A 19,709-nucleotide genomic window follows, 5' to 3' on the forward strand; every position below is an offset into this window, starting at 1 on the left:
TTCATTCATCAGTACCCACCTAAGGAGAATCCTTTGATACTTGTATTGTTGAGTGACTCTGCTATCACTTCCTTCAGTGTGTTTTTGCTGCGAGTGACACTGGCATTAAGTTCAACATAGCTGTAGCCCAGATCCTTTCAGAAAAAACAAACTTGTATTGAATTATTTTTTAAAATGCATTTTTAAAAACGCAAGCTTTTAACAAAACAAATGTTTAAGGTCTGGAATGCACTGCAGGAGAGCATGCAGAAGGCAGGTCCAAATCAAAGTATTTAATGCAGAATTGGACTGTTATCTGTGAAGGAAGAGTGTGCAGAGTTACAGGGAGAAGTCAGGAGAATGGCACTCAACGAACTACTAATACAGTGAACCAGCACAGTCCCAATTAACCTAATGGCCTCCTTCTATACTATAACAATTCTATGACTGTGTGAACAAACCACATAAGGAAATAATAATAAGGAAAGGATGATCAAAGGTTTGGTCAAAGAGGTAGGTTGAAGGTGGGTCTTTTAAGGAGGGACAGAGAGGTATAGAGGGTATTCTGGAGCTAAGCTGGTGTAATTAAAATCAAGCATAAACAAGAGGCCAGAATTAGGAACACAGAGGTCTTAGAAGAATGTGGAGCTGCAAAAGATTAGAGATTGAAAGGAGAAAGGCCATGGACAGATTTGAAAAACAAGGATAAGAATTAGTCAAGCAATATCTTTATTTTAAAGGGAAACGGTACTTGGTACAAGACACAGTCAACAAAGTTTTAAATGACATCAAGTTTACAGAGCGCAGCAGGTAGGAAAGCAGTCAGGAGGTTATGAGAATGATCCAGTTTAAAGGTGATGAAGCATCAGAAAATTCAGATGAGCTGAAACAGGGGGAAAAGTCAATCACATTTACAGAAGTGGAAATTATATTAACACAAGATCAGAAGTTCATTTTGGGTTAAATGGGACACGAAAGTTGCAATCAGACTGGCTTAATCTCGACCAGTTGCCAATGAGCGACATGGAAATAGTAGGAGATAACACGGTGTAGAGCTGGATGAAGAAGGGTCTCGACCCAAAACGTCAGCTTTCCTGCTCCTCTGATGCTGCTTGGCCTGCTGTGTTCATCCAGCTCTATACCATGTTATCTCAGATTCTCCAGCATCGGCAGTTCCTACTATCTCTGGAAATAGTAGGAAACAGTTTGAATCAGACAAATCAGACAAAATCAATGTTTTCAGTCTGGAGGACAAAGATTTCAGGAAAGTGATAGAACAAAAGAAATGACGTGAGAAAGATTATGCAATAATTTTGACTGCACTGCATAATGGGGACAGGGCCTGATAGGGTGGGGGATATAGATTAATTTGGAAATTGAATAAGTATTTAACAGAAACAAACACGGTGTAAGAGCAAAGAATTGGAACTTAAGAGTCATGCAAAAGACCAGTCACAAAATGATCTCCTCCTGCTTTGTGCTGTTCTATGATTCCAAAAGGTCACAGCATTTGATGAGTCACAGCAATGGATAATGGTGACAACAGGACATACCAATATTTTTCTTTGTCTATTTTCTGCACAAAGCTCTCTTCACAGATATATTTACTCCTTGTAGTGGGTACAATTCCACAGATTCCAATGGTACTCTAATATCTCACTCAAAAGGTAATTCTTCATATGAGCCTCAATCAGGATTGGGGCAGGTTAATTCACAGAAAGAAGTATTACGAGTCAGTCGTTTTCTGTCCTCCCCAGACCTGTGCAGCTCAACTCATTAGATAAATCGACTTTGTGAACAAGAGAATTTTCAGAGGATTTTTTTAAACCCATTTAATCTTAGTATTGGTTTGGTTGGATTTGCATAGCATACGGCCCAGTACTTAAAAATCAGAATTTCCCCATGCATCATTATTTTTAATTAGCTAGAAACAGGACGCAGCTCTGATAAAAGGGCTCTCATGAATATCTGTCACTGAATATTCCCAATGAATAATAAAACTAATTAACGAGTCATAGCAAAGTAACAAGTAAAATAACAAAGTTGACACAGCATCCAAGTGGAGAATAAGAAACCATTTCCCTAAGCAAACATAGCAATAAATAGGGGCATATATTCAAAGTACATGGCAAAAAAAACTGAAGGGCAGTTGACACTTTTTTCATCTAGAGCGAGGTGGATTCCTGGAAACACTTTCAGAAAGGGTAGTAAAGGCGATCAGATTTCTGCATGAAAAAATACTTGGTGAATATTATTTCTAAAATACAAGATTACAGGGTATTAAATGTAATCAATGCTTTTCTTGAGAATTGCCTACAAGGTTGCATAAATCACTTGAAATATACATCAGTACTTGTGCATTTTTACTATAATCTATAAGGAGCTATGAAACCTCCATTAATGACATCTTGCTAATTAGATGGACATGAACAAAAAGACAGCCTAGTTTTTAATGCGGCAACTGCTTATAATGGGACACAAAATAACAGGAGATTATAATAGTTAAATTTCTACACTAAGGAAGTTCATTGCACTAAATGCTGGTGCATTAACCTTTCGCTACATTTTCACTACCTGGCAGAAATTACTACGCTTTTTCTTAGATGTTTGCAACTTTCTTTCCAGCAATGAAAATGCAAATGCTAGCAATCAGGATATTGTTGCTTGCAACCAACAAGACCTGCATGCTAAATCTAAATTAATTCAGGTGGATTAAAAGGTGCCCTGAAAGCACAAAAGACTGACTGTCACATCCTAAAGTATTACTCCAGCTATGATTAAGAAATGTGACATGACTTATTTAAGATATCAAGTTGCTTCTCCCAGGCTTGATACTACAACTTTGGTGTTACTGTAAAATGCAATAAACTGCATTGTAACATGCACCACATGTTAATCACAAAAAGGAAAATACATTTAATGTTTGGATAAAGCTTTCTTACCTTACAGACTAGAGTAGCTGTAGTTGTTTTACCTACACCAGGAGGACCAGACAGCAGCGCAGCTTTGAAAGTTGAACCATCATCCTTTCCACCAAATTTGTTGGATTTCGCTGGACAAAGGGACATTAAAAATGTAACTGCATGCTCTGCATTGCACAGCCATAACAGTGCACAATTACTACAAAAAAAAAGCTATTTTCATACATTGTAAATGATCTTGAGATTCCCTCATTAGCAATTATTTCACGATCTCTCTATTGACTGGAGCATGTAACTAGCAACACAACAGGTGGGAGATCAAAATAAATGTTTGCAAAGCAGTATGCTTTAATGATCCGGAATTCATTTTCTGAGAAGTTGCTGGAAGCAGAATCAATAGCTTCTAAAATGGAATTGAACATTATATATTGGTTTATTCAGAAAGAGAAAAGGACTGGGATTGACTGAATAACTCTTTCAGCTCAGGCATGATAGACTGAAATGGCCTCTATGCTGTATCGATCTATGTCTTGCATGGTTATTGTGAAACATCAAAAAAAAAAATAATTTTTGGAAGCATTTTGGAAGTTGAGATTGAATTGAATGGAAAAAATTAGATTCTTATGCTAATTGAAAACTACGTGCCCAAAAAGAAAATTCTGATTTTAAGGGAGAAAACTGTTCTGTGAAAGGCAGATGTGGTTAAAAGCAGTGGTTGCTCTCATGAGAAATCACTGGATAAAATAAAAAGGTCTGTCAACAAGCAAAAGGACCTTAAGGGTGTTTAAAATACATGAAAGAGTAAGAGATTCAGGTGTTGACTTTAGCCTTCAATTATGAGAACTATGGAAACTGGACAAGTTTATTATAAATATATTATATTTTCTGAAGAAGGGTCTAGGCCCGAAACATCAGCTTTCCTGCATCTCTGATGCTGCTTGGCCTGCTGTGTTCATCCAGGTCTACACCTTGTTATCTAAGTTTATAATAAAAGTCAGTCGACAATAGGTGAATTGCTTTCTTCAAATAAGTAAGGGCAGGAAAGGCTGCATAATAGAAAACTTAACAGAATAAATCAGCCACAAGGACAGTGATTCTCCAAGGAGAGCAAATTGTTGAAACATTAAACAATAAGTTAACTTGAAACAAACCAGAGTCTCAATCTCTCTCCATTCCTAGGTCAGGCCAAAACCGAATAAATACCCAGACAACACTAAAACAAAATGGTGCAGATGTTGAAAATCTCAAATAAGAACAAAAATGCTGAAAATATTCAGCATCTGTGGAGAGAGAATACACAAAGTTTTCTCACATGCAAGCTTTCAAAAGAACCCAAGAAGATACACTGGCCTGAAATGTAACCGTCTCTCTCTGCAGGGATGCTACCAGACTTGCTAAGTATTTCTGCCATATTTCATTTTTATTTCAAACTACCAGATGAGTCTGCTAACCAATCTGGATCATGTAACTTCATCAACAGTCAGAACAAGCTAGTTCTACCTAAACAGTTATTACCTAGTACTTGTCCAAGAAATGTATGTTTCCAATACATATCTAGGATGGCAGCAAATTTAAAGAGTTGTTGCTGCCTTAGGGGCAATTTTTCATTTTCTGCAAGAATTTCATTAATCTCTTTGTAATTAATTGCTGCGGCAGTGCAAGGATTCGGAGAAAACTGGAAGAACCCCATGGATCATATGGGGAGATGAAGCAAATAATAGTTCTCCTAGGTGGAGAAATGACTTGTTCCCAGCCTATGTTTATAAGTGGCACACCTTAACATTCTGAAAGAAATCTTTAAATAATGTAGTTGAATGAGAAAAGGTTGATGTAATAATTTATGTTTCATCCCATGACATGCAGACCAAACTCATGCATATTTCAAAAGACATGGTGACCAATTATCTCTGCGCTCTTCAAAGCTCCAGCAGTTCAGTTTGGTTCAATGTGCATGAAAAAGCAGCACAACAGAAAAGCAAAATTTGAACCTGTAACAGTTTCTCCAGCATTAAAACAAAAGTCATTTGGTGAAGTCATACAAAGGTGGGCCTGGAATCTAGACAGCAAAATGAAGAGGTTCATGATGCTGAGTATCTCTCAGTGGAGGCTGGTATGCAATGACAATGTTTATTCTTACTCCCTGTCATTCACATGTTCAAGCAGTCTAGTCATTCTGAAGAGGCATACCAGACTTGAAACATTATCTCTGCTTTTCTCTCTCCACAGATACTGCCAGACCGGCTGACTTTTTCTCGCATTCTCTCACGTTTTAGACATTTACAAACTTTGTAGGCATTACAACTAGTGTCAAATCACACACGAGGGGTTTGTCGCTGATAAGAGTGTAACAGATGTTAGTCTTTTGTTTCTATAGAGAAAGTCACGGATGAGCAGCCACCCGCAGCCTGAGGATATGGAGATGATCTCCACCTGTCAGAGTCATACAGCACAGAAACAGACCCTTCAGTCCAACCAGTCCGTGCTGAACATAATCCTCAACTAAACTAGCCCCACCTGCCTGCTCATGGCTTGTATCCCTCCAAACCTTTCCTATTCATGTACCTATCCAAACATATTTTAAATTTGCATCCACCATTTCCTCTGGAAGTTCAATCCACACATGAACCACCCTGTGTAAAAAATCTGCCCCTCATGTCTTTCTTAAATCTGTCTCATCTCACCTTAAAAACGTGCCCCTCGTCTTGAAATCCCCCATCCTGGGAAAAGGGCAACGACCATTAACTCTATCTATACCTCTCATTATTTTGCAACCTTTATAGAAATTTACCTGTGGAAAAAAGTCCCAACCTATCCAGCTTTTCTTTACAATTCAAGTCTTCCATACCCAACAACATCCTGATAAATCTCTTCTGAACCCTCTCCAGCTTAATAATATCCTTCCTTTAACTGGGCAACCAGAACTGGACACAGTATCCCTGAAGAGACCTCACCAATGTCCTGTACAACCACAATATGACTTCCCAACTCCTATATTCAAAGGACAGAGCAATGAAGGCAAGCATGCCAAATGCCTTTTTAACCATCTTGTCTATACATGACACAAACTTTAAAAAATTATGTACCTGCATACCTAGGTCCCTCTGTTCTACAACACCACCCAAGGTCCTACCACTAACTGTATTAGCCCTACCCGTGTTTTTTGTACCAAAATGCAATATCTCGCATTTATCCAGATTGACCTCCATCTGCCATTTTTCAGCCCATTGAGCCATTTCATCAAGATCCCTTTTTAATCTTAGAAAACCTTCTTCACTGAACACCATACCACCAATTGTGGTGTCGTCCACGTACTTACTAACTATGCCTTCTGTATTCTCATCTAAATCATTTATATTAATGACAACAGAACCGATCCCTGTGGAACACCACTGGTCACAGGCCTCCAGTCCGAAAGGCAACCACCCCACCACTATACTCTGTCTCCTGCCAGTAAGCGAATTATGTATCCAACTGGCAAACTCACATTGAATCCTACCTGACTCAACTTTACTAATTAGTCTATCACGTGGAACCTTGTCAAAGGCTTTACTAAACAGTGTCTACTGCTCTGCCCTCAATATTTTTGGTAACTTCCTCAAAAAACTCAATCAAGTTTGTGACACATGATTTTCCTTGCACAAAACCATGCTGGCTATCCATAAATCAATTTTTGACTCTTTAAATGGCCATAAATCCTCTTTTAAAAATCACATCCAACAATTTACCCACAATCAAAGCCACACTCCCAGGTCTATAGTTCCCCAGTTTCTCCTTATAACCTTTCTAAAACAAAGGTACAACATTAGCCACTCTCCAGTCATCAGGCACCTCACTCAGTTATAGATGACAGAAATATTTCTGCAAGGGGTTTTGCAATTTCCTCCCTAACTACCCACAACGAATTGGGATACATTAGATTAGATCCCAAAGATTTATCCATTTTTACATTCTGAGACCTCCCAAACATCCTCTTCTGTAATGTGAATGGTTTTTAAAATATCAAAATTTATTTCTCTGTGTTGATTAAGAGATTCAATTGCACCAAGTTCTCTACATGTAAAATAAGATCTTTTATTCTTGACTGGAGCCTCAATATCTTTATTCATCCATTGTTCCTTAATCTTACTAGCCTTACCCTTCACTCTAACAGGAACATAATGCCTCTGAACTCTCATCAACCCTTGAAAGCCTCCCACTTGTCAGACAACATTTTACCTGCGATTTGTCTACTCCAATCAACTTTTGAAAGTTCTTGTCTCAAACCATTAAAATTTGCCTTACTCCAATTAAAAACTTTAATTTTTATGGAAGGCTTATCCTTTTCCATAATTATTTTGAAACTAATAAAATTGTGATCACGAGACCCAAAGTGTTCCCCCACTTTTACTTCAGTCACCTGCCCTGCCTTATTGCCCAAAAGAAGGTGTAGAGCTGGATGAACACAGCAGGCCAAACAGCATCAGAGGAGCAGGAAGGCTGACGTTTCGGGCCCAGACCCTTCTTCAGAAAATTCTTTACCATCCAAACTTTTAACACTATGGTAGCCCCAGTCATTGCTCACTTAAGTCTCTCCCCCCACCTCCAAGACTCAACACAAATATATTCCCTCCAAGATTCGGAAGACAGCACCAGTGAAACACACTGGATAATTTAGAACATGGAAGTAGTATTAGCAGAGAAGTAGGATATTGCTGACTGGAGGTTCAACTCATTGCCCCTTCAGCTTCCTGTCCCTTAACAGGGGTTGGAAGTATTCTTAGCAATGTCCAAAGCTGGAGCCAATGTTCATGGGTCTGCTCTGTCTGAATTCACCAAACAGAGAAACTGGGGGACTGTATCCTGCTGCAGGACCTCATTCTAATGCTGAGAGATACTGCCACACAAATTGCAGGACACCAAGATGGAGTAAAACCAGGGGCAAGTTTGCCTGTTTATACAAGTCCAGTGATTTAAATTCAAAGGTTTTCACCCTCATGCCTATTGTTTGCACTTCCTCCAACTCTACAATCCTCCAAGATCTCTGCATTCCTCTATTTATGACTTTTTACGCATTCCTAATTTCCCTCATCTCTCCAGCAGCAGCTGTGCCTTCACCTAAACTGCTTCCTTTTCCTTTAGAAGGCTCTTTCAAAATTAAATTCTATGAATAAGCTTTGGCGATGCAACCAAAACTTATGCAGCTGGGGCCAGTCAAATTTTCATTCATTACAAACCCCCTTCCACAGTTCTGAGGAAGGGTCACTGGATCCAAAACGTTAACTGATTCCTCTTCACAGATGCTGCCAGACCTGCTGAGCTTTTCCAGCTATTTCAGTTTTTGTCCATGAATAAAGCTTTGGAATAACTCACTTTGCTTAAGGTTCCATACAAATTTGTCGGGAAGTGAAGTGATGGCTAGTGGTACTATTGCTGGACTGTTAATCCAGAGATCCAGATAACGTTCTGGGGACCCGGGTTCAAATCCCACCATGGCAGATGGTGGAATTTGAATTCAATAAAATATCTGGAATATAGAATGTAATGATGACCATGAATCCATTGTCAATTGTTGGCAAAACCCGTCTGGTTCACTAATGTCCTTTAGGAAAGGAAACTACCATCCTTACCTGGTCTGGCCTATATGTAACTCCAGACCCACAGCAATGCGGGTGACACTGAATTGCCCTCTGGGCAATTATGGACTGGCTAGGCAGCGACACCCTCATCCCGTGAATGAATAAAGGAAAAAGAAAAGAAAAGTTGTTGTTCTGCACGTGCTCATGATTTCATGACATGAGAATATTCACTCTGCACAGGTATAATACACTAGTAATTTGTTATGTCTGTCAGGGGAAAAAAATATCTCCCTTCCTAAACAGACCGCCAAGTGACAAAAACAGAAGTTGTTGGAGAAGCTCAGCAGGTCTGGCAGCATCTGTGGAGAGGAATCCGAGTTAACGTTTCAGGTCCAGTGACCCTTCCTCAGAACTGGAGGCTTCTAAGTGACTCTGGAAAGAATTAAACAGTCCAAATTTCAAAAAAACAGTGATGGCTGAAATTATGAAAGGACTGACCTAGATAGCACTTTGACGCAATCGTATATAAATAAATAGTGCAAACCTGACTATTAGCCACTCCTGATTCAACAGACGCTGCATTAAGTTACAAATAAATATTTTGTCATCCTCACCTGTGGGTTTGCTGTCTCCAGAGTTGTTCATATGCCATCTCTTCAACCAACGAACTAGTTTATTTGCACAGCTCTGCTCCCCTTGTTGTCCTATTATGTTCTTTAGCGCTGCAGGTTTGTACTTATCCACCCACAGCAAACTCTGCTCTTCCTTCACTAAAGTCTGCAATTGAGGTTCACATTTCACGGCAGGTTCATTGCCGAAAGGATCTGCTTTGAATAAAATGCTCCTCTTTGCACATCTTGAAGACTCGCCATTTTCAGGTGTTGACGGACTGCTCTTTTTATCTTCACAATGCTTCTTCGATGTCGGTGTGATCTGCTTGCTGTGGTGTTCGTCTTTCTGCATGACCCTGCCACTCTCTCTTGCGTTATTTGATTTCTTAACCTGCAATTTTAAAAAATGAAAATAAAATCTGTCTGCATTAAGTAAACAAAGCAGTTGAAACTAAATTAACTTTGTTGAAAAAGGTAAATAAGATTCTACAACGATTACGACAGCTGTAAACACTACCAACTTACGTTCTGAAATTTTAGGGGTGAGCTGCCTTATTGATTTGAACATGTTTGTTACTTCATTAAGTAGCTAATGTGCAGTACTAAAAGCATGAGTCACTAGACTTGGCATGCTGCAAGCCTGAAAATTTACTGTTTAAAATGTTAACTAAATTAGCAAATATTCTTGTCTGAATCCCACAGTTTGAGTCTTAAAGGATTGAACTCTTACCTAAAAACACAGTAAAAAGAGTCTCAACAGTAATCTCGTGAAACATATTCAGCAACTTTACGGCTTGCTGAGAAGGGATTAAACAATGATTTCTGAGGCATTTACAATTGCTGCAACTGTCTTGTCTAAACAGCACAGCTTAATTGACAGATTGCAACTTCAGGTTTTTAAGTTATGATCAGTTTCAGAGACGTAATAATAGCAAACGCTGCCAGTTTGCCATCAGCCCATCCATAAAACACAGTCCATTATTTGCAGAAATGAAACTACTGATGATACTAGGGCAGGCTGGAGCAGTAGTGAGTAGAAGAGATATAAAAACATCAGAACCAGTATTTAGCCCTGGTTGCAACAATACTATGGCTTTAAGAGGTGCATTTTGTCCATTTTTTTTAAAAAAAAGAGAAGCTGAGACAGAGGTACCAAGTGGTCTGCTCCAAGCCAATAAAGTAAACAGATTGAGGCGCCTTGGGCTTTTTCAAATTGGAACAATAGAAGTAGTGCAAAGGGGTGGGGTCAAACTCCCACAGAACCAGGATTCTAATTTAACTTTCAACAGTTGCTGGGGTCTTGAAGCTGAATGTGAAAGCTGTTACTCCTTTCCCTGTTACAGCTAAAAGCTTGGAGTTCTCCTCCTGCTGCTAGAATTACTTGTGAGGCAATCTAGTTTACTGAATTTGCCTTTGCCAAGAGTGCGTTTATAGGATGTTTCTATATTGGTACAGTTGCTGTTTAGCAGTTAGATAATCTATTATTCTGTCCAGTTTTCCAATTCAGTTAAGTTATTCCAATTCTTCTTTCTTTGTATTTTAACTATAGTATAAAAACAAACCAAAAAGTGTGTCTTGCTTCAAGTCTGGTAGTTTGATCAATCGCAGTTTATCCGGAATACATGCCTTACGCCTGCCTTTTAAAGCTATGAAAAAAGTTGGGGTATAGACTATCTATATTTTGAGGGGGTTTGGTCTGTCTATAACAAACTAAGGGCTCATCTGCAATCAAAATCTCTAATTTCAAATTGGGTTTAGGATTATTGGACTCAAAGACAGCGAGTGTTGGTATCCTCCTTTCAGGTGTTGCATTTGGTTGGTTTAAATAGAGTGTGTTTTGTGTAGTAATGACTCTTTCAGTCAATAAGAGTTTCCTGGGGGTGGAAGGAGTCATTTCAGGAGTTTTACAGAAAGTGAGCAAGGCAAAGCTTTTGGAATTGGCAGATAAGCTGGAGTTGGTGTTGCTTTTGTCTGTGCGAAGGGGGAGTTAATGGCAGCAATAACTCAACATTCACGAAGGCCAGAAATATACTCGCAATCTTTGGAAATGGCTAAACTTCAACTGCAAATGCAACAGCTTGAATTAGAGGCAATGGCAAGGGAAAAAGAAAGCCCTAGCAGAACAAAAAGAAAAAGAAATGTAAATTAAACAGTTTGAATTATGATTAAAGGCAGAAGAAAGGGGGAAAGAGAGAGTTTTTGAACTTCGGAGGTTAGAACTGAAAACTCATATCAACTTAAAACGGCGGAAGTGGAAGTGAAAGGAAGCAGTAGTGATGAGGACAGTGAGAGAGCGCAATACCATTGCAGCCAAAGGCCTGGTATGGACTGGTTTAAATATGTCCAAACATTGCCTAAGTTCGACGAGAAGAATATAGAAACCTTTCTGATTTCGAGAAAGTGGCGAGACAAATAAAATGGCCAATGTGGATATTTTGATCCAAACAAAGTTTTTAGGTAGATTTAGTGAAGTACTTGCATCATTGTCACAGGAAGTATCTGGGGAATATAATGAAAGTAGTTCAAATATAGATGCTTTTAGAGAGATGATTATTTTAGAGGAGTTCAAAAATTCATTTCCGGAAGTAGTGAAGACTTGCGAAAGAGCAGAAAATCAACACTGCAAGATTAGCAGCAGAAATGGCAGATGATTGAGATGGTTCACAAATCAAAGTTTGGCTTCTGACATCATTTTCAATTTGGGAAGGATAAAAATTGGGGGAAAAAAAAAAGAGAAGTCGTCAGGTGGTAAGGGAAAAGGACATCTCATTGAAGATAGTAAAGATGGTTTACCACAGGGTAAAAAGGAAACCCATGACAGGGAAAGTAGTAAAAAAGCTCAGGTATTTTCACTGCAATAAAGCATGCCACATGAAGTCAGTGTTGGTGGTTTGGAAAAAGCACTGGGAAGACGGATATGGAAAAACAGGATAAGCCAGTGAGTTTTGTTGAAGTGATAAAGGAAATCCCAGTGGAAACTAAAAAGCTGCAAAAGAATGTACAACCTGACCATGGGTTTGTTAATAAGACAGTAACCGATCTCTTTAAAGAATCTACCTGTGCAGGCAAGATTTACTTGTGTACCAGGAGAAATAAGTACAGAAATTAAAATTGTGAGAAAAGGGAGCAAGTCAATCTTTGATTGTTAGAGATGAGGAGATATGTAATTCAGAAAGAGTATTGCCAGAAAAGAAGAACAGTGTTCCATTATTTTAGGTGAAGTTGGAGAGTCCGGTGAAGAGTGGCTAAGTGATGGTAGGAGTAATAGAAAAATTCTCAGTTCCAGACACACAGTTCATCCTTGGTAATGATATAGCTGGAATACAGGTGAGAGTGATAGCTACTGTGGTTGAAAAGCCAGTGGAAAAATCTGACAATTGAGATATTACAAGAAGTTATCCTGGGATTTTTCCTGACTATGTGGTAACAAGGTCACAAAGCCACAGGTTAAAGCAGGAAAAACCAAGGAGTAATGATAAAGAAGTTGAACTTCAATTATCAGAAATTATCTGATCAAATGGTTGAGAAAAAGAAAAAGAACAAGAACAGATGGAGAACAAAGTGGATATTTTTAGTTCAGAAAAATTAACTGAATTACAACAGAAAATTGAAAAACTAAAGCATCTGTATCAAAAGCATACATAGAAGAACGAGTTTATCCCAGAACATTACTACCTTAAAAATGAAGTCTTGATGCTGAAATGGAGACCATTGCATATCCAGGCAGATGAAAAATGGGCAGAAGTTCATCAAGTTGTATGACTGGTGGGTTACAGAAAGGAGGCGTTGCGGGTAGCCATGAATTACCAGTAGGTGGTCATTTGGGAGTAAGAAAAACACAAGCCAAAATACAAAAACATTCTTTTGGCCTGGACTGCTTAAGGATATGATGCTGCTTGGCCTGCTGTGTTCATCCAGCCCTGCACCTTGTTGTCTTGCTTAAGGATGTGGTTGACTTTTGCCAGACATATCAGATGTGCCAGGTAATGGGAAAACCTCGGGTAGTGATAACACCAGCACCCTTAAAAGCCATTCCTACATTTGAAAAATCTTTGACAAGAATCTTAATTGACTGCATAGGACCTCTACTCAAAACAAAAAAGTGGGAATCTGTATTTGTTGACCATAATGGATGGTCTACTAGATTTCCAGAGGCCACTCCCTTACGCAGCATCACAGCTAAAAGGATTGAAGAAGAATGACTCAAATTTTTCACTAGATACAGATTACTCACAGAAGTACAATCAGATCAATGGCCAAATGTTTCAAAGTTAATCAAGGAAGTTATGGACAGCTTAGGAATAAAACAATTCAAATCCACTGTGTACTATTCAGGATTGCAGGAAGTTTTAGAACGGTGGCATCAAACTTTAAAGAGTTTGTTCAGGGCTTATAGTCAAGACTATCCAGAGGAATGCCACCTGTACTTTTGCAATCAGACATTCACCTAATGAATCAACTAAATTTAATCCACTTGAATTAGTTTTTGAGCATGAAGTGAGAGGACCACTGAAATTAATGAAGAGGAAATTGGTGAGTCAGAGTTCAGAGACCACATATTTGGACTATGCGTCAACTTTTAGGGAAAGATTAAATAGAGCAGGTGAGTTTGCTAGACAGCATTCAAAAGCAGCGATGAGACAGGAAGCAGACAAAAGATTGAAAATTTGCAATTTTGCTGGTGCAGATAAAGTGTTAGTGTTACGCCTAATTTTTTTTAAAAATATATATTCGTTTGTGGGATATGGGCATCGCTGGCTGATCAGCATTTACTGCCCGTCCCTGGTTGCCCGAGAGGTGGTGGTGAGCTGCCTTCTTGAACCGCTGCGGTTCACCTGCCTTGGGTTGACCCACAATGCCATCAGGGAGAGAATTCCAGGATATCGATCCAGCGATAGTAAAGGAACAGCAATATATTTCCAAGTCAGGATTGAGAGTGGCTTGGAGGGGAACTTGAATGTGGCGGTATTCCTATGCATCTGCTGCCCTTGTCCTTCTAGATGGAAGTGGTCATGGGTTTGGAAGGTGCTGCCTGAGGATCTTTGTTGAATTTCTGCAGTGCATCTTATACATAGTACACGCTGCTGCTACTGAGCGTCGTTGGAGGATCGAGTGGATGCTTGTGGATGTAGTGTCAATCAAGCGTGCTGCTTTGTCCTGGATAGTGTTGTTGGACCTGCACCCATCCAGACAAGTGGGGAGTATTTCATCGCTGTCCTCACTTGTGCCTTGTAGTTGGTGTACAGGTTTTGGGGAGTCTGGTGGTGAGTTACTCACCGCAGTATTCCTAACCTCTGACCTGGTCTTGTAGCCACTGTGTTTATGTGGTAAGTCCAGTTGAATTTCCAGTCAATGGTAACCCCCAGGATGTTGACAGTGGTGGGCGAACCTTTAAAGGGAAGGTTTAATGGGCCTTATCAAAATCGAAAGGAAATTGAGTGAGGTGAATTATTTGATAAGAACACCAGAAGATTCACTGTGTCATGTGAATATGCTCAAAAGGTATTTTGACAGAGAAGGAAAGCAAAAGGAGAATAAGTTACTGGTTACAACAGACTGAAGAGCCAAATTCAGATGATTCTGAATTGGACATTCCTCAAATTCAATTGAACAATAAGGAAGTTCTCAAAAATTGGGATAAATTATTAAGTTATCCTCCAGAGGAAAATTATAATAACCTGAAAGTGTTATTACAATCACGTGGAGATATGTGGGAATAAGCTGGGAAGTACTAATCTAATTATGCATGATGTACGTATAGAAAATGCAACAGATCCAATTAAGCAACATCCTTAAAGATTTAATGCTCTGAAGTTGGCACAGGTTCAAAAAGAGATTAAAAGCATGCTCAGATAGTACCCAACAATTGTGCGGGCTTTCGCAAAGTTAATGAAGTTACAAAATGTGACTCATTTCCTACTCCACGTTTGGAAGACTGTATTGAAAAATGGGGAGAAGCAACTTATATTTCTAAGTTATACTTACTCAGAGGATACTGGCAGGTACCTTTATCCAAAACAGCAAAGACAATTTTAGATTTTATGACACCAAATGGACTGTACCAGTTTAAAGTCATGCCATTTGGCATGAAAAATGTGCCAGCCAAAGTTCAAAGACTAACCATTTCGGTGATTTTTAGTTACACATGGAGGAAACATTTGGAGCATCTATCAGAATTGTTCGACTGACTTCAGGAGGCGGGCTTGGTGATTAACCTAGCTAAGAATGAGTTCGCAAAAGCCGAAGTCACGTTCCTAGGCCATGTCACTGGACGTGGACAGATGGCACTACATGGTATGAAAACAAATGTTACTGGGGAGTTTCCCAGACCATTGACAAAGAAGAACGTACTCCGATTACTGGGACTGGGTGGTTCTTATTGAAAATTCGTACCAAATTTTAGCAACGTGACTGTTCCACTGACTGACTTAAAGAAGTTTGAGGACTTTATAAACTGACCTCATTTTCAGCTGCAATCTCATATTTGGATCTCTTTCCTGGCAATCTACGAATTAGATCCAGCAATCCATCTTCATCAATTTGCTTTGTTCCAAGACTCTCAGCCTAAAAACATTTTAAAATTCAATGATTACTGTTTCCAGAAAGATCAATAAAGTGGTCAGCAAAGAACAAATTTTGAATGTACTTCTAATATCTGCTAACATCTCATTAGAATATTATAAGTTTCATAATTGCAATATCACAAAGGCCACTTTTAATGCACAGAATCATCAGCACTCAGAACAGACTGTATCAATTGTGCCTCTTTTAAAGGCTGGTGTGAACAATGCTCAGCATGTTGCACTGACGGGTACTTACTTTGTCCAGTTTTGCTCGTCCACCTTCTCGACCAGTTACCAAGTAATTGGTTTTCTTGCTAACATTTCCTGTCAGCTTCCCTCCGTAGCGTTCGATTAAAGATTTAGCATCATCACGTTCCATGGACTCCAAGACTCCTGTAATAACGAACGAAAGCCCTTCCAAGCAGTTCTCCGCTCCCTTAATGATAAGAATTTGAATAATCATTCTAACCAGAAGGTAAAGACTCTTCGCACAAGGTGTGTTTGATATCTGAGAAGGCATGACAGAGTGGAGGTGAAATAAATGCTGATCAGACATCAAGCTTCATCTTCTGTCCCGTCCAGGAATACAAGTACAGTGTAGGCAAAACCTACCCATGATCAGGAGCAATAGATGGAATGACAGAAATCAGAGGTGATAACAGGAAAAAAAGCAAGAACCCCATTTGTGCGTACTGGAGACAGCAAATCAGTACATGAAGTAAAATTAGGGAATAGCAAAAATAGTAAGAATTGCCACACATTGGTTTTGACTTGAGAGGGGTAAAAGTGCAAAATCTTTAAACAATGTAAAAAAACAAGACATTTATTGATCTATTGAAGGACTGATACAATTATTAAAGTCTGGCATTACGAAAGCACCAAGGTTGATTACATCAAATACACAGCACAGAAAAAGACCACTCAAATGTTAATGCTTCATTTGAATCTCTGCAGATAGGCCATGAAATCTAAAGAACCTTGAATACACAAAGTTTTTCAGAAGGTGAATAGTATTGGATGTCAAGAACAGTGAAGCTCAAGTCATACATTCAAAAGTATAGCATTACAACATTGAATTGTTCCAACTTCTATGTAATTACTACAACAGCGCATACTGCTCCTTTTTCCTTTAAGTAAACTTTTCTTTAAGTATCTTTTCAAATCATGGCCTCCAAAAATTTAATACAAATGCTGACTGCCAGCTATTGATCAGTGATTGGAAATGAATGACAAATGCAGAGGTGCTGAAGTGGACATCATCCTTTCCTTCCCTTCCAATCTTTCTTTTCTCCCTTTCATTCCCCACAGCTTGGCTGTAGCTCTTAGTTCAAAATGGAAGTACAAAGAATTCAATTGATGGCCTAGTAGTATCATTGCCAGACCGTTAATATGATAACATTCTGGGGACCCAGATTCGAATCCCACCACAGACGATGGTGGAATGTGAATTCAATACAATATATCTGGAATTAAGAATCCAGCGATGACCATGAATCCATTGTCGAATGTCAGAAAAATCCATCTGGTTCACTAATGTCCTTCAGGGAAGGAAAGTGCCATCCTTACCTGGTCTGGCCTACATGTGACTCCATACCCATAGTAATGTGGTTGACTCATAACTGCCCTCTGGGTAATTAGGGATGGACAATAAATACTGCCTAGCCAATGACACCCTTGTCCCATTAATAAATAAAAAAAATTCAATTTTCAGCTTGTACATGCCCAAAGGCATCATGAAAGTAAACAGCAAAGAGCGAAACAAAGTGGATTCCCTCCAATTAATCTCACAGGTGCAGCTACAAGATAGGATAAAAACTGTTAGCTTATTGCACCTTCTGAAATGCCAAGCTAGCATTTCCGACTTGTAACCCACTGAACTGATGTGTTTTTAAATCCTACAATATAGGAAAAGCCCTCCCTCTCTCTCTAAAATTCCCATACACAAGTAAAAACAGAAATTGCTGGAAAAACTAAGCAGGTCTGGCGGCATCTGTGGCGAGAAAGCAGAGTCAAGATTTCAAGGCCAGTTGTCACACTAGACCTGCTGAGTTTTTCTAGCAATTTCGGTTTTTGTTTCTGATTTCCAACATCTAAAGTTTTAATTTTTTTAAACTATATCCCATGCCTTTCCCAGGTAATTTAAAACAGCACAAGGCTCGAATATATTCCTTTGGCAAAGACTGATTCTCTGCCTACAAACTCATGTCAGTTTTATCAGGAATAACTGAGCCACTTTATGAACTTCACTGAAGATATTAACTTGAACGTTAGGGTAGCTGCTAGGACACTCGGGATGGTTCAGCATGTGCTGTCCAATAACAGAAACACATTAACAGATGTCATAAGTTGTCTAATTTGATGTACATTCACAGACTGGTATCCACAAGCTGCAAGCAAAAGAAATAGATTCAAAGCATCCACTTTTTTTTTTAAAAATTACCCAGGATCTTGGGAAGCCTATAGTTGTTTGCTGACCGTTACCCTTTGACATCAATGGCATTACCGTCACTGAATCCTAAACTATCAACATCTTGGGGTTACCACTGATCATAAACTAAACTGGGCAAGCCATATGAATACTGAAGCTGTATGAACAGGTCAAAGGTTAGGAATCCTGCAGAAATAACTCGGCTATTGACTCTCAAAAGTCTGTCCACAAGGCACACGTCAAAAATGTGACGGAATACTCCCATTTGTTTGGATGAGTGAAGCTCCAACACCACTCAGGAAGCTTGACACTATCCATCACAAAGTAGTTCACTTGATTGCCACCACATCCAAAAACATACATTCTCTTCACCGCAAATACTTAGTAGCAGCAGAGTTTGTTATCTACAAGATACACTGCAGAAATTCACCAAGGCTCTCTTGACAGCTTCTTCCAAATGCATGACCACTATCGTCCAGAAAGGCAGAGCAGCTGAAACATAGCAGCAGCACCACTTACAAGTTCCCTTCTGAATCACTCACCATGGTGACTTGGAAAAATAATGACATTCTTTCGGAGTCAGTGGGTCAAAATCCTGAAACTCCCTCCTGACAGTACCAAGTGTGTGCCTACAATGGACAGTCAAGAAGACAGTTCACCACAAACTCAAAGGCAACTAGAGACAGGCAATAAAAGCTGACCCAGCCAGCAATGCCTATATCACATGAACGAAAAAAAAATCGTATTATGCATTTCAAAATATCCTACCGTCTTGGTTCATTACATATGGATAACACAAGTCATCAAACCATGCAATAAATTTTAAACAACCTTTTAGTTCATACATTGTTTACTATCTACAAATTAAGAACGTACCAGCTTATGGGAAGTCGTCAAGAGGAACAGCACTAAGTGAAACGCTCACTTGAAGAGCTGGTGCAAACACGGCAAGCCTGTGTTGTAACAACTTTGGGATATTGGTAAAATGATAATATCACTGACCATAAAAGAATGCGATAGTATATGCTGCCTTCCAAATACATTAGTTTCCACTGAAGTTATGAAAATGAATTTCTTACAAATACAAACTATCTTTGGGTCGTTTGCTATTGCATCTTTTTACCAACATACCTGAGGGATTTCTTTAGACCCCAGGGCTCGAGGGCCATCACGGTTCAGGAAGCTACGGTAGGCCAGGTAATTCTGACGCTTCTTTTCAGCATTCTCTGGGTTCTCAGACTAGAGAAAAAAGAAACATAGCTTCTGAGAGCACACACTGTCTTCGAAATACCAAGCAACCCAAGAAAGAACCGCTCAGACTTAAACTGCATATTTTCCTGATTAATGTGTTCAACAGAAATGTGTTACGGCTGGAAAGTAGGATCAACTACAATAAACACTTCATTAACTGGCACCTTTGGGACCAGGAGTGTGTCAATTGATCAAATATTCCAGTTAATCAAGAGGTCCACATAATCAATGCAAAAACACACATTAAGTAATAGAAATATATTGCAAGGAGTATACACACCACTATTGTACTTTATTCACAGCATAAATCACAAATAATAACTCAGCTTTGTTTTAAATAAAACTTAACAGCAAAGTGCCTTCTCACTCGCACTCTCAACTAACTACTCGAACATCACGGT

At 39.1% G+C, this 19,709-nt stretch overlaps 1 protein-coding gene across 4 annotated transcripts in view; it reads right to left on the minus strand.

Annotated features, from left to right (window-relative positions):
* rfc1 (replication factor C (activator 1) 1) overlaps nucleotides 1-19,709 on the minus strand; it is a 105,144-nt gene that overhangs the window by 25,294 nt on the left and 60,141 nt on the right. For all 4 annotated transcript variants that reach the window (XM_048595624.1, XM_020530096.2, XM_020530095.2 and 1 more), the window contains exons 10-15: nucleotides 19,189-19,296; nucleotides 15,886-16,065; nucleotides 15,526-15,630; nucleotides 9,070-9,457; nucleotides 2,922-3,031; nucleotides 20-134 (exon numbers count right to left, since the gene is read on the minus strand). In XM_048595624.1, coding sequence (XP_048451581.1) covers nucleotides 20-134; nucleotides 2,922-3,031; nucleotides 9,070-9,457; nucleotides 15,526-15,630; nucleotides 15,886-16,065; nucleotides 19,189-19,296 — 1,006 coding nt within the window. The remainder of the gene's footprint in view (nucleotides 1-19; nucleotides 135-2,921; nucleotides 3,032-9,069; nucleotides 9,458-15,525; nucleotides 15,631-15,885; nucleotides 16,066-19,188; nucleotides 19,297-19,709) is intronic.

This window comes from Rhincodon typus, chromosome 1 (genome assembly GCF_021869965.1).
Source record: "Rhincodon typus isolate 14 chromosome 1, sRhiTyp1.1, whole genome shotgun sequence".
In the NCBI taxonomy this organism is placed as follows: Eukaryota; Metazoa; Chordata; class Chondrichthyes; order Orectolobiformes; family Rhincodontidae; genus Rhincodon; species Rhincodon typus.